The sequence below is a fragment of the Fundulus heteroclitus genome, unplaced genomic scaffold, assembly GCF_011125445.2.
Source record: "Fundulus heteroclitus isolate FHET01 unplaced genomic scaffold, MU-UCD_Fhet_4.1 scaffold_191, whole genome shotgun sequence".
In the NCBI taxonomy this organism is placed as follows: Eukaryota; Metazoa; Chordata; class Actinopteri; order Cyprinodontiformes; family Fundulidae; genus Fundulus; species Fundulus heteroclitus.
The window spans coordinates 166,442-181,732 of NW_023396603.1; the positions used below are offsets into that span (position 1 = coordinate 166,442).

A 15,291-nucleotide genomic window follows, 5' to 3' on the forward strand; every position below is an offset into this window, starting at 1 on the left:
ACAAAAAGTTTATTTCTGATAGAAAACAAGACAGCCATCGCTCAAACACAGAGGTGTCCAGTATCAAAGTACAAATACTTTGTTACTTGAGTAAAGTAGAAATTTTGGATATCTATACTTTACTGGAGTAATTATTTTTTAGGCAACTTTTTACTTTACTCCTTACATTTTTATGCAATTATCTGTGCTTTCACATCCTTACATTTTAAAAATAGCATTGTTACTTTTATTTCATTTCAGTTCGTTTTTGTTAGGGATTTTTGTTGGGATTTTCTTGTCCAGGAGTGACACTGGAAAACTAGTCCATGCAGACTATTGTAATTCTTTACTATCAGGAAGTCCATAAAATGCAGTTCAAAACTTCAGCTGATCCAAAATGCTGCAGCAAAAGTTCTGACAGAAATCAGCAAGAGAGATGATTTTCTCTAGAAGTGGAATATTCTGCAATGGCCGAGTCAATCACCAGATCTCATCCAAATCGAGCATGCATTTCATTTGCTCAAGACAAAACATAAACAGCAGAAAGATCCACAAACAAGCACCAACTCAAGACAGCTGCAGCAAAGGCCTGGCAAAGCATCACAAAGGAGGAAACCCAGCGTTTGGTGATGTCCATGGGTTCCAGACTTCAGCCAGTCATTGCCTGCAAATGATTCTCTACAAAATATTAAAAAGTAACATTTTACTCAGGGTTATGTTTATATGTCCAATTACTTTTGAGCCCCTGAAATGAGGAGCACTTGTATAGAAATAGCTACAATTGCTGAAAGTTTGAATGAAAGGAATTTTTTAAAAAAAATTAACAAATTTAACAGATTTAACAAATAATAATAAAAATATCAATTTCAGAAATAAACAAATAATAATAATAATAATAAAATCAATTTCAGAAATACTTCAAACAAACAACCAAGTACCACATACAAAAGTAATTGGTAAACATTACATTACATTTTCTGTTCCAATTCAATTAAAGCATTTGAACATCAATAGAAATTAAATTTTCCTGTAAATAAAATATATCAGGTATATTTGCCCTGATATCTGACATTGATTATTGATTAATGTAAGTTGTCTGAAAAGGGGTATGAAGAAGAAAAACTTATTTTCCTTCTCCCTCTAATTGGACTTAAAGTAACTTTAAAGTACCTTCCTGTTTAACAACTATGTTTTCAATTCAATTCAATTCAATTTTATTTATATAGCGCCAAATCATGAAACATGTCATCTCAAGGCACTTTACAAAGTCAAGTTCAATCATATTATACAGATTGGGTCAGATTATACAGATTGGTCAAAAATGTCCTATATAAGGAAACCAGTTGATTGCATCAAAGTCCCGACAAGCAGCAGTCACTCCTGGGGAACCGTAGAGCCACAGGGAGAGTCGTCTGCATTGTACATGGCTTTGCTGCAATCCCTCATACTGAACAAGCATGAAGCGACAGTGGGAAGAAAAACCACCCATTAACGGGAAGGAAAAACCTCCGGCAGAACCGGGCTCAGTATGAACGGTCATCTGCCTCGACCGACTGGGGTTACAGAAGACAGAATATTTTTGATCCAAAATTCATAAAAAAAATATACACAAATATATATATATATATATATATATATATATATATATATATAAATATATATATATATATATATGCATATACATATATAAATATATACATCTACATACATACATATAAATGCACAACACACACACACACACACACACACACACACACACACAGTGCTCAGATATATCATTCACTTCACCTCCTCATCACAGTACCTGTTGAAAAACATCAGCTTGGACATTGCTTCAGCTCTTTATTCCAGACCTTCACACCACTGACTGAAATGCACATTCTCTTCATGGTGTTATGCCATGATAAATATTTGGTCTCAGATTGGATCCTGAACAGTAAGGAAGAGGTGACAAAAAGAATTCTGTCCTGCTGCAGACATGGCCGTAAGGACGGCCTCTATCCTCTCTCTCTCTCCTCCTGAGGGCCCTTTTTCCCAGCAGGAGGTCAGCTGTGACCACCTCCTTACAGACAAAAGCCACAGCCCCTCTTCTGCTCACTCTCTTCTCCTGACTCCAAGCTGCTGAGACACACACCTCCAAACCCTCTGAGGACCAGCACTCAAGGAGAGGGGGGAGCCATGTGACTGAAGGCCTCCGGGAACCATCGATGGGGCCTGGAAGAGGCCGCGAGCAGAAGGGAATGAGCCTTTCTGAAACTCAGTTCCTCCCTGGCATAGGGAGAAACTGCCAGCCGATTCAAAGATAAGTCTCACTTCTGCTTGAAACAGATGCCGAAGTGAAGGAATCCGTCTATGCCAGCTTTGTTCTGCTTTCTTAGCGCGCCACAGACGGAGCTGGTTCCAGGCAACGCAGAGCTGAAAAGCCGGCATAGAAGCAACGTCCCCATGCCGAGGAGAGATCTGCTTAAATTGTGACTGCAACCGGGGTCAGAGTCTGCCTGGAGGACCAGGCCTCCAACCCAGACCATGCCGTTAGCCACATGCTGCTGCAACGCTAACGCTAGCCTGCCAAGAGCCAAGTGCTAGCCCGCTAGCGCTAGTCAACAACTTCCCTCCTTCAACGCTCCTCCTGTGAATGGCCAAAACTGGACAAGACTGACACGAGACGAAGGACAGAGGTTTGGGCAGCGGGCTGAGGGTGAAGTAAAAGGGTTTATTGGGAAACGATTTGTAAACCGTTGTACACCTGGCGTGTTGAACAAAAGGCTAACAATATAGCATTGCTAGCATTTGGTACCATGTCACTGTCGAGTGTGTTTTAAGGTTTTACCAGAAAGGTTACCTCCACAAGGGTTTCATACATTGATGGGACATTAATGTTTATGTTATCCAGCCACTCAATATGACTAAAATTAAAGCAAAAGCTTTCATTTGTTAACGCCGAGCGTCCGCTAGCTAACAGGATATTAGCCTTGCTAACATCTGGTCTCGGACATTTCAAAAGTAGTTAACTGTTCTGCCCCGCCATCCTCAGATGGTGTTATGAGCCTTATTCCCGCATCAATATGGTATATTAATGCCGGTTTTCAAGATAATTTTGATAACTATAGATTTTAACCAGGTTAGCGACGATCGCTGTAGCGACCCCTAGCGGCCGGAGGTAACATTGCATAAACGAAGCCAAGCGATTCTGAATTAAATGATTTTACAGGACAAACCGGTCCTCAGAATATTATTTTAACAAATAATGTTTTGTTCAACTTGGGCTTTGCATTGTGAATGGATTGAAATACATGGCAGATGTTTTTTTAACTCCATTTCATGTTTTTGTTAATCAGATCTGCAGTGAACCAGGATTCACTGAAGTATTCTGATTATGATCAACCACTTTTGTTTGTCTTTTGTTTGTTTTGCATGTAAATAGCTCCTTAGCTTAGCTTCTTTTTATCTTCATTTTGCTTAGTAGTTTAGTTGAGTTTCACTAGCCTAGTAGAGAGGATTTATTAATCGAAATATTGTGTTAATTCAGGTAAACAGCATTACATAGTGATGTTCTCTGGATGTTCATTTTATTTCTGTTATTAAATTCTTAAACTTGAAAAGAAGCTGTCACTCCTTTATTCTATGTGTGTGCAGATTTTGCTGTTAAAAGATCGCTAGTGCTCGAATTCATCCCTTGCTACAGAGACATCATCAACCACTAAGTCATATAAACTGGGTTTATTAAATATTAGATCTCTGTCAGGAAAATCCCTTTTAATTAATGACTTCATTATTGACAATAATCTTGATGTAATGTTTTTAACAGAAACATGGCTGCATGAATTTAGTGAAGCAGCTATACTGATGGAGTCAACACCTCCAAACTACAATTTTCTTTGTGAGAGCAGACAGCAAAGGAAAGGTGGAGGAGTAGCAACATTGTTTAATGATTCACTAAAGTGTAAAAAGGTGTTTTTAGGAAAATTTGACTCTTTTGAACATTTGGCTCTCCAGGTAAAGGGCCCGATACGAACTATGTTTCTGAATGTGTACAGGCCTTCTAGGTCCACATCAAACTTTTTTAATGATTTTAGTGACCTCCTGTCTGTGATATGTGTTGATTATGACTGTTTAATTATTGTGGGAGACTTCAACTTTCACGTTGACAACCCTGAAGACAGAAGTGCAAAAGAACTGTGTGACACACTTAGAAACTTTGGTTTAAGTCAACACGTAAAACAGCCAACACACAAACAGGGACATATTTTAGACTTGATCATCACTAAAGGTCTAAAGATTTCACAGGTCAATGTAACTGATGTTGCCCTATCTGATCACTTTTCTGTTACCTTTGAAAGCATCATTTCCAGTGACTCATTATACCATATCAACACCAGAACCAATGCTTTATTCAGCTGGAACTATTTCTGGCAAAATGTCCCATTTCAGCGAAATAAACCACAAAAGCTTAGAGCAGATCAATCAGCAGTTAAGTTCCTCCTCCAGCTGCCTTGATGTTCTACCCACAGCTTTCTTTAAAAAAGTTTTACCTGGCATAGCGTCAGAATTGACCCAGATAATAAACACGTCCCTTCTGTCAGGTGTTTTCCCCCAGTCCCTAAAAACAGCAATTATCAAACCACTGCTGAAAAAGAACAATTTAGACAAACTTCTACTCCAGAACTACAGGCCCATCTCAAACCTCCCCTTTATCAGTAAGATTATTGAAAAAGCTGTATTTCAACAATTAAACACCTTCTTAACAACGACCAGCCGCTTTGACGTTTTCCAGTCAGGTTTCCGTGCTCACCACAGTACAGAGACCGCCCTTATCAAGGTGTTTAATGACATCCATATAAATACAGACTGTGGAAGAACCACTGTGCTGGTACTATTGGACCTTAGTGCAGCATTTGATACTGTCGATCACTCCATTCTGTTAGAGCGCCTGGAGAACTGGGTCGGCCTCTCTGCTACAGCTCTCCACTGGTTTAAAGCCTACTTAAAGGACAGGGACCTTTTTGTATCAGTAGGTAACTTTACATCCCAGACGACAAAAATCACATGTGGGGTTCCCCAAGGGTCCATCCTGGGTCCCCTCCTCTTCAATATCTACATGCTCCCTCTAGCCCAGATAATAAAAAATAACAACATCAGCTACCATAACTATGCAGACGACACACAGCTTTACATCACCATGTCACCAGGTGACTATAAACCAGTTCAAGCACTGAGTAAATGCCTAGAAGAAATCAATACGTGGATGTGCCAAAATTTTCTTCAGTTGAACAAAAACAAAACAGAAGTAATAATTTTTGGACCAATAGAGGAGAGATCAAAAGTTAGCACACAGCTTCAGTCACTTCAACTAAAAACCACTAATCAGGCCCGAAACCTGGGTGTAGTGATGGGCTCAGACCTGAACCTTCAAAAGCATCTAAAGACAATTACAAGGTCGGCTTTTTATCACCTGAGGAACATTTCCAGGATTAAAGGACTGATGTCTCAGCAGGATCTGGAAAAACTAATCCATGCGTTTATTTTTAGTAGAATTGATTACTGCAACGGTGTTTTCACAGGTCTGCCTAAAAAGTGGATCAGACAGCTGCAGCTGATCCAGAACGCTGCTGCCCGCGTTCTCACTAAGACTAAGAAAGTAGAGCACATAACCCCAGTTCTAAAGTCCTTACACTGGCTCCCTATATCTCAGAGAATAGACTTTAAAATACTTCTGTTAGTCTATAAATCTCTAAATGGCTTAGCACCTAAATACATCACAGACTTGTTATCAGCGTATAAACCCTCCAGACCACTCAGGTCTTCTGGCTCCAGCCTTCTCTGCATACCTAGAACCAGAACTAAACAAGGAGAAGCAGCATTCAGTTCCTATGCTCCACTTATCTGGAACAAACTTCCAGAAAACTGTAAAAGTGCAGAAAGCCTGAGTTCCTTTAAATCAAGATTAAAAACACATTTGTTTAGAATTGCCTTTGAATGTTCAAGTTAAAATGTTTTACTGTTTTCAAATGTTCTTTTTTGTTTCTATACTATCCCTACTTGCTTTTATTCTGTTTTATTTTCCTATATTTTAATCATGTAAAGCACTTTGCATTGTCTCTGTACTGAATTGTGCTATATAAATAAATTTGCCTTGCCTTGCCTTTCAACCGTTGTCTTGATATAAGCTTAGGAGCTGATCATCACCAGACAATACTTAACAGAGAGAGTTATTTATGAAACATTAAATAACTTTACACAGTGTATAATTGCACAACAATGGTGGTTCGAACCCTCATGGTTCTGAAGTTAAGATTTTCCCTGTAGTCATAACCCCCTCTCTATCAGTGAACAGCTTTTGAATATTCTCTGGTAGTTGTTTATTTCTAGCTTTATACATCAGCTGAGCTGTTTGAAATTCTACCAGATCAGGGAGTTTGAGGAGGCAGGACTTTATAAATAGTATGTTAGTATGGTCATGGAATGCTGCCTTATGAACCATTCTGATGGCTCTTTTTTGTAGTGTGCATAACGGTCGCAGTGAGGTTTTATAGTTGTTGCCCCATATGTCCACACAGTAACTCAAGTAAGGTATGATAAGTAAGCAATACAGAATATGAAGAGCAGCATCATTTAGAAAATGTTTAGCTTTGCTGAGAACAGCAATACTTCTGGATATTTTTGTTGTTTGAATGTATTTTATATGAGGTTTCCAGCAAATCTTATTGTCTATCATTACTCCCAAAAACTTAATTTCCCTAACTCTCTCTACTGTCATATTATCTATTAGGATATGTACATATGTTTTGCTTTTGCAGTTTCCAAACAACATAAACTTGGTTTTATCCAAATTTAATGATAATTTGGTAATATCAAACCATATCTTAAGGTGACATAACTCTGAGTTGATATCAGCTACAAGCTGATCCAAATTATCACCTGTACAAAAGATATTAGTATCATCTGCAAACAAAACAAATTGAAGTATTTTAGAAACTTTGCAGATGTCATTAATATAAAGAATAAACAATTTTGGCCCCAATACCGACTCCTGGGGGACACCACAAACAATGCCCAAGCACGATGATTGGCAGTCACCCATTTGCACAAATTGTTGCCTGTTAACGCTCCAATTTCTTAACTAATATTTCATGATTTATTGTGTCAAAAGCTTTTTTTGAGATCAATAAATACACCAACTGCAGATTTCTTATTATTTAAGGTGCTGGTGACTTCCTCTATCAATTCAATGACTGCCAATGACTGCCACTGCTGTAGATCTTTGTGATCTGAATCCATATTGACTTTTGGAAAGCAGTTTATGTTTATTAATGAATGTATCTAATCTACCCACAAATAATTTCTCCAAAATTTTGGAAAACTATGGAAGTATAGACACAGGCCTATAATATGTGAAATGGTGTCCCCAGATTTATAAAGCTCAAATCCTCAGCCGACCACCCGCCATTCACACTCTCCTCCACAGATGTCTGCAATGCACTCAGCAGGATCACCATGCACAAAGTAGCTGGACCAGATAACATCCCTGGACGCATGCTAAGGGCATGTGCGGAGCAGCTCGCTGGGGTTTTTCAACCTGCCAGTGCCAGTGCCAAAACACTCCAGCCCAAAGTGCCTTAACGACCGCCCTGTAGCCCTCACACCAATCCTAATGAAGTGCTTTGAGCGGCTGGTCCTGGCACGCCTAAAAGACTCGCTACCATCCACATTGGACTCACACCAGTTTGCATACCGCAGCAATAGGAGCACAGAGGATGCAGTTTCTATGGCACTGCACTCTGTGCTCACACATCTGGACAATAAGAACACGTATGCACGCATGCTGTTTGTTGACTTTAGCCTATGCATTCAACACTGTCATCCCGGCTAAGTTGATAGACAAACTTCGACACCTGGGCATCAACACCTCCATGTGCAACTGGATTTTGGACTTTCTGACCAACAGACCCCAGAACGTCCGATCAGGTTCCAACTGCTCCACGTTCATCACACTCAACACTGGTGTACCACAGGGCTGTGTGCTAAGCCCGTTTCTCTACTCCCTCTTCACCCACGACTGCAAGCCTGTGTACACATCCAACTCCATCATCAGGTTTGCGGACGACACTACGGTGATTGGCCTCATCAGCAACAACAATGAGACAGCCTACAGGGAGGAGATCAAGCACCTGGCCACATGGGGCACTGAAAATAACCAGCTCCTCAACTCCACCAAAACGAAGGAGCTCATCGTGGACTTCAGAAAAGATTCAAGAAGCATGCACGACACCATCCACATCAATGGAATGGCTGTTGAGTGTGTCTCCAGATTCAAGTTTTTGGGGACCCACATCTCAGCGGACATGTCCTGGTCAACCAACACCTCCTGCCAGGTCAAGAAGGCTCACCAGCGCCTCTTCTTCCTGAGGACACTGAGGAAAAACCAGCTATCCTCGACTATCCTGGTGAACTTCTATCGCTGCGCAATAGAAAGCATCCTGACCAACTGTGCAACAGTGTGGTATGGGAGCTGTACTGTTGCAGAGCGCAAGGCACTGCAGTGGGTGGTGAAAGCCGCCCAATACATCACTAGGACTCCACTACCCACCACTGAGCACATCCAGAAGAAACGCTGCCTACATCGAGCTCGCAGCATCCTTAAGGACTCTTCTCACCCAGCCCACAGACTGTTTTCTCTCCTGCCCTCCGGCAGACGTTTCAGGTGCCTCCGGACCAGAACCAGCAGACTAAAGAACAGCTTATTCCCCAGAGCTGTGTCTTTATTGAACTCTAACCCTCACTGGTAGACTCTCCTCTCCCTCCTCACACCTACCTCCATTTTGTTATTCTGTTATTTACAAGACTGTAATGTTCACCTGCACTCCTGACTGTTACTATTGTAACAACTGTTCACATGCATCCTGCACTACTAACTATGACTGAATATTGATTTGCACTGCTGACTGTCTATTCACAGTACCAATTGTTTACATATACATTTGCAATACCGTACTTTAACTGTAATATGCAATTACCTTCCACTGCACTGCAGCTTCTGTCCAAACTCTATTAATTAATCTTTTTAGTAATAGCTACCTGTATATCATGCTCACAATTCTGCCTATAGTAATAGCCACCTGTACATATATTCATAGTACATGTAAACTCTGTTATAATAGTCATCTGTATATTATACTATTGTACATATCTGTAAAACTCTATTCATAATAATATCCACCTGTATATTATATTCGGTACATATCCAGCTGTAAATTTAGTTCACAATACTAGTTATCTATATATACAATTGTATATGCAATTTTCACCTTTCTGGAAATTTAACTGATTAAAATGACAAATTACAGATGTAAGTTAGAGGCAGAATGATTTCCTCAATTACCTTCTTAATTATTGTCATATCAATGCTATCACAGTCAGTTGACCTTTTGGTTTTACATTTATTGACAATATCTATAATTTCCTTTTCTCCCACTGCAGTGAGAAACATTGAATGAGGATTTCTGCTGATTAATGTTTTGTTCAGAGCTTCAGTTGTTGTAGGATCAGGAATTTATTTCTGCCAGAGTTGGTCCCACACTCACAAAAAATGTAATAAAATTATGAACAATGTCATTACTGTCCTCAAAATTGTCATCATTATTTATAAAAAACTGCGGAAAACTCATGAGTTTTTCTTGATAATATTATTTAATACATTCCAAATCCCCTTGATGTTTTTCTTATTTCTATCTAATAGTTTACTGTAGTAATCCTGTTTAGCTATTCGTAGAATAGCAATTAATTTATTTTCACATTTCTTGTATTTAATCTCTATGACCAAGGATCTATGCTTTATGAAATCTCTATAGTTTTTTTTTTTTGGCAGGCATTTTGCAAACCTTTGGGATCCATGGAGCTTCTGAGTATTTATTTTTATGAGAAAACAGTTTTTAATGGACAGTTTATATCATATAATACTTTAAAACTATTCAGAACATTTTCATATGCCATATCGACATTATCTTCATGCAAAACAGATTCCTAGTTGTGTTTCAATAAATCCTCTTTGAAAGATGTGGGTGATTCCTGTCATGATTTCGGCACTGTTGTCTGGTTTAATCTTTCATGTCACACACCTGTTTAGCTCCGCCCATTCCTCATCTCTTCAGATCGGTTCCACCTGCTCTCATTAGTATATAACCAGCTCTAGGAACAGACAATAGTGCCAGTTTATTTCGAGCCATTTGTTTGAGACTTATACCAGCGTTTATTGTTCTGATTCCTGATCCTTACCTGATTGCCTTTCGACCTCTGAGCCTGCTTGTTTGATCAAGCAAACAGAATCTCGTCTGATTCTGTTTGCCCGATTCTGCCATGTCAGGCAGATGACTTCTGCCGGACCTGATTACCTTCTGGATCTCTGCCCTCTGTGTTCCGACCGGATTTGTTTCCTGACTACCAAGCCTGCCTGTCCTCGTTCAGTCTGTCTGCTGACCTGTGTATCGAACCTGGAACTGTGACCCGACTCCGTCCAGGATTGTCCTTCGGCACCTCACTGGCTCTCTGATCTCCTGGCTCTGACCTTCGAACCACGTCCCTGAGTTCATCTTTGGCTTCGCTCTACGGCTCATCTTGCTCACGTTTGCCCTGACGGTTCTGATCTCCTGCCTGTCCTCCGACTTCCAATACACCTGCCTCTGGGAATTTATGAGCGGCAATCGCTGCACCGCATTGACGACCAGCCAGCTGGGATCTGCTGGATCTGAACTGGACATTAAGCCAGGGATCCCGCTGTAGATGCTGACGCCTCCCGCGCCGCGTCTGATCTTAATAAACTGTTAAACCCTAACGGTTTGTCTGCCTTGAATACTGGGTCCACCTGTTCAGAGCCTAACAATTCCTCAGTTCTTACTCCTTTAGACTGTGGATTACTTTTGTCCTTATTTTTTATATAGAAATTGTCGGTAATAACAAAGATTGGTAGATGATCACTAATATGCTGAATTATTAATCCACTTATCATATTATTATCTAAGATATTAGTAAATATATTATCTATTACTGTAGCACTGTTCAGTGTGATCCTGCTGGGTCTAGTGATTTTGGGAAAAAGACTCAAACATAATCATATATTTTTGTTCAACCCCTTGAATTAAATCTTCGTCTGCACTTCTGCACGTCTGCGTGTCAATTACATTGTAGTTGTTTCATTTGAAATCCAACGTGGTGGTATGCAGAGCCCAAATCATGAAGATTGTGTCACTGTCCAAATATTTCTGGGCCTAACTGTATATTTATCCATAAATCTTGATGAACCCAATCAATTACATCGACTACAGGCATATCCTCATGACATCAAAACTTAGATGACTTTAAATGCAGACATTTTTTTTGAGGTGCGTTAATGCTTTTTTCCCCGCAGCGCTCTCCAGACTGTGTTTTTTTTTTTTTTTTACCCTCGGCGCTATCCGTAGTTCCAAGAATGCTAGACACACACTGTAGCAAAACGGACTCGCGCTCACTGTTGCCAAGTCTGCTTATTTTATGCGACTTTGGGCTTTTTTTTCCTAAAGTCCCTAGTAAATTTCATGATTTGCGGGTTGCGGTTTTTTGGGCTTGTTTCTTAAAGTGAAATCACTTATTTGGGCTCTAAAATAAGTGACGCTGCCGCACTACAGACACTCAGTATGACCAGCTGAAATATCCCTCCGCCTCATAACGCGCTGGAGTGCATCCTGAGCCAAGTGAGTAAAGGCAGAGAGAAAGCAACTCTTGCCGTATTTTCTGCAGTTTACAGTTGAAATAACTGGTGATAACTGCTGAAAGTAGATTACGGGGTGCAGATCACCATTTTGAGCAGAGATTGGTTCTAAAAATTAGTTTTTAAATGCTGATAACATTGCAGAAACCCAACCCATAAACCATACTTTAATGCTTATTAATTTGTTATCTCTGTATTTGACAAACTACATCCCATTGCCAAATGAAGTACCAGGAGTTACAGTGTCAGCACATGAAGCTGTATTAAGTGTATTAAGCTCCTGCCCCCGTTGCAAGCAAAGTGTAAGACTCTGGAATGACCCGGAAATTTCAAAACTGTTTCCAGGCTTTAAAATAAATGTGTGTTTGAACGTGGATATAAACAGCATCCATAAATGTACATATAAATTATTGTTGTTGGTGTGACAGCATTTGTTTACACATTGTATAAACATCGGGGCGTTATGATTAGTGATTTAGCCATTATTGCTAACTGTCAATACAAAATGGAAATGATGTATTAAGTTAAACAATAATTTAATTCAATTAATTGGTCCCATGTAGCCCCTAAAAGGGTGACGTTTTCAGTCAGCTAATTTATCTGGAAATCGGTTGAGAATTCACCCGATTCAGAGTGTCTGAAAACATAAAGTACATTTTCCTGAATTGACGTGTATTCTCTCTGACCACAGCTTCGTCTGACCTAAGATGGCCGCTCTGTCGGCACGCCTCTCACCCGACGACGGGGCCAGCTGCTGGGCCAGTACACAAAGCAAGCATGCCTGATAGAAAGTGGTTGAAAGTATGGATCCACTTTTCAAAATGTGCTGCAGATTATGTTTGCTGCAATATTTGTGATGCGAAGTGCAAGGCCAGCGGCGGGAATACTTCTAATCTGAGGAAGCACCTGGAATTTCTCACTATATTTAGTGACTTTTCAGACCCTTCCAGCAACGATTTTTAAAAAAAACGACAAGCGTAATAACTACCGAGATTCTGTTGAGTGGTGAGTTTTAAAACCAACTGCAGGATATGGAGGTCATTTAAAAAGGACTTAACCTGAGAAAGGACTACTTTCTCTAAGATTTTAGAAAAATGTCGCTGCTGAGTTTGAATGTACAAAATTTACAGGAATTAATTGTAACTGACCTAAAAGTGGTTAGTCTGGTGACTGATGTGGACTGATAAGGTCTTGTCAATTCAAGGTAATTGACAAGGTAAAGGTAAGTGATTTTATCAATGACATGTGTTCAAAAATATGAACCCTCACCATGGCAGTGATGTCACTCAGGCTTTGCAGATACTCCACAATGCGACTTTTGTGGGCCGGTTCCACACGCGCAAAGCACCGTACTGTCCGGCAGGCCTGGCGTTGTAGATGAGGGGGCAACTCATCAAACTCTCTGCCTGTAAGGCCCCCAATACTTCCAACCTCTTGCTCCTCCTCCTGCTCTGTGATGATGCCCACTCTCCTGCAGATGGACAGTGCTGTCCCCTTGTTGTCACCTGCATGAGCACAAGGAATTGGGAAATGAGTGTTAGATGCTTAAGTTGATTAGGTCAAAAGACCAGAGAAGCAAAAGGCTTTTTGAGACAAACACACAATACAGGTTAGTGCCAAGTCTTTTCCCTGAGCAAGGAGATAATTGTAAGAAATCTAGCACTGAAATGCTCTCCAAAATACACCTTGTCAGACAGTTTGCTTATTGCAACTCTCAGCAATTTTGAAAGTATACGGTGAGAGCAGCTGAGCTACAATGAATGGCTGAAACCAACGTTGTTTGTACATACACTGCTATTCACTTTGTAGTTTCAGGCAGGCCATGTTATCTGTTTTCATCTATTCTTGTTAATAATATGTTAAATACAAAATTAACTGCTCTTTCTAATATTTCTCTTCAAGTTCATAGGCAAAGATATACACAGGAATTGCCTGCCAGACAGGGACAGAGAGAAAGTGATTTAAACAATTAACATAAGTAGCAGAAGAATTTTTAATTCTTAAGAAGAATTAAAAATAATTGCATTCAGTACAAATTCCAATCCTACCAACTACATTAAATCCATCCCATTATCATCTATCAAATGGTAGTTAGAAATTAACCAGCACATCCTCAACAATGTGGCAAGTGTTTTTTCTATTTTTTTTCTAGAAAAAGTCAATCTTAGAAATAGGTTTTGCGTCTGTTAGGTTAGAGTGGGAATGCTTGGTCTAACAGTCTTGTAACATATACCAGGCAGTTGAGCAGATGTAAATAATCCAAAACTATTAGAGAGTGGATCCAAAAAATCTTCAGGTCTCTGCTAACATATGCATGCTGTTAACATGAGAACAGAATAAATCAGTTCCAACCTGTCATGGTTTAGTTTTGATTCGGCTTTGGTTTACTATTATTCTCAGTTTTTCCACCTTGTTTGGGTTTTAATTTGTTAAATTTTAGTTTCCTCCTTCCCTTCCACTCAGCCTTCACTCCACTCTCCTTGCAGTCAGTCACACCTGTTAGTAATTATTCAGTCAGATGCATTTCACTTGTTAGTCTTTCTATTTAAACCTCCCTCTGCCTCACTTTAGTGCTGGTCCATCATCATTCCACACCTCTCCATGCCAGTCCCCGGTTTGCCTTGGAAGCTTTGTTTGCTCCTGTTGTTAAGGTTAGTCCTGCCAGTCACTCTAAAGACTGTTTGTTCACTGTTTGATCCTGGAAAGGCTCTGCTCTGTGCCCTGGTGTCTCTCAAGTTCTGCTAACCTGACTAGCCGCCCTGGAGAAGCTCAGCTCTATGCCCTGGTGTCTCTCAAGTTCTGCTAACCTGACTAGCCGCCCTGGAGAAGCTCAGCTCTGTGCCCTGGTGTCTCTCAAGTTCTGCTAACCTGACTAGCCGCCCTGGTGAAGCTCAGCTCGGTGCCCTGGTGTCTCCAATGAACTGCTAGCCTGAGTGCTATGAGGCCTGCTAGCCGAGCAGCACCTAGCAAGTGTGGACTCTCTGTCTCCGGGCCGTCAGCTCCTGCCTTCACCTGAGCCCCTGTATTCCTGCACCTCTGGTTACTTCATCCATCAATCATTCACCTTTCATTAAACCTCTCAAACTTTTGTCCTGTGTGTGTGTGTTCTGAGTTCATCGATAAACAAACCTGACACAACCCCCCTCCACCACCCGACCCACCCCATGCCAATGTCCAGTCTTCCTTGATAGGAGTTCTTCAGATATATCATCTTTTCCTCTGAGGTCTCTTCAGATGAGCCCACAGATTGGCCATTTCCATCAGATTTAGTTCTGGATTAATTCAATTGAATTTCTCCTACTTAAGTTGATTTGGAAGTATGCATTCACTTTGAAAAATGAAATCCCTGTTAATCTGCAGCTTTCTACCAGCCTACAGATGGATTTGGGTTTCAAACTCACAAGTATTTGGAATATTATTAATTTTACCAACCTTTACAAACCAACCCAAAGAAATGAGAGCCATAAGATGTTATTGTTACCACTGTGACTCCCTACCTATTCAATTGGCGATGTGTAATACTTTAATTTCAAACAAACATTTTGGACTTGTGGTTTAAAAGTCCAAGATTG

The 15,291-nt window shown here is 40.3% G+C and overlaps 1 protein-coding gene across 1 annotated transcript in view; it reads right to left on the bottom strand.

Annotated features, from left to right (window-relative positions):
- LOC105922785 (sarcoplasmic/endoplasmic reticulum calcium ATPase 2) overlaps nt 1-15,291 on the bottom strand; it is a 135,929-nt gene that overhangs the window by 5,393 nt on the left and 115,245 nt on the right. The window contains exon 16 of the mRNA XM_036129598.1: nt 12,989-13,224. Within this exon, the coding sequence (XP_035985491.1) occupies nt 12,989-13,224 (236 nt within the window). The remainder of the gene's footprint in view (nt 1-12,988; nt 13,225-15,291) is intronic.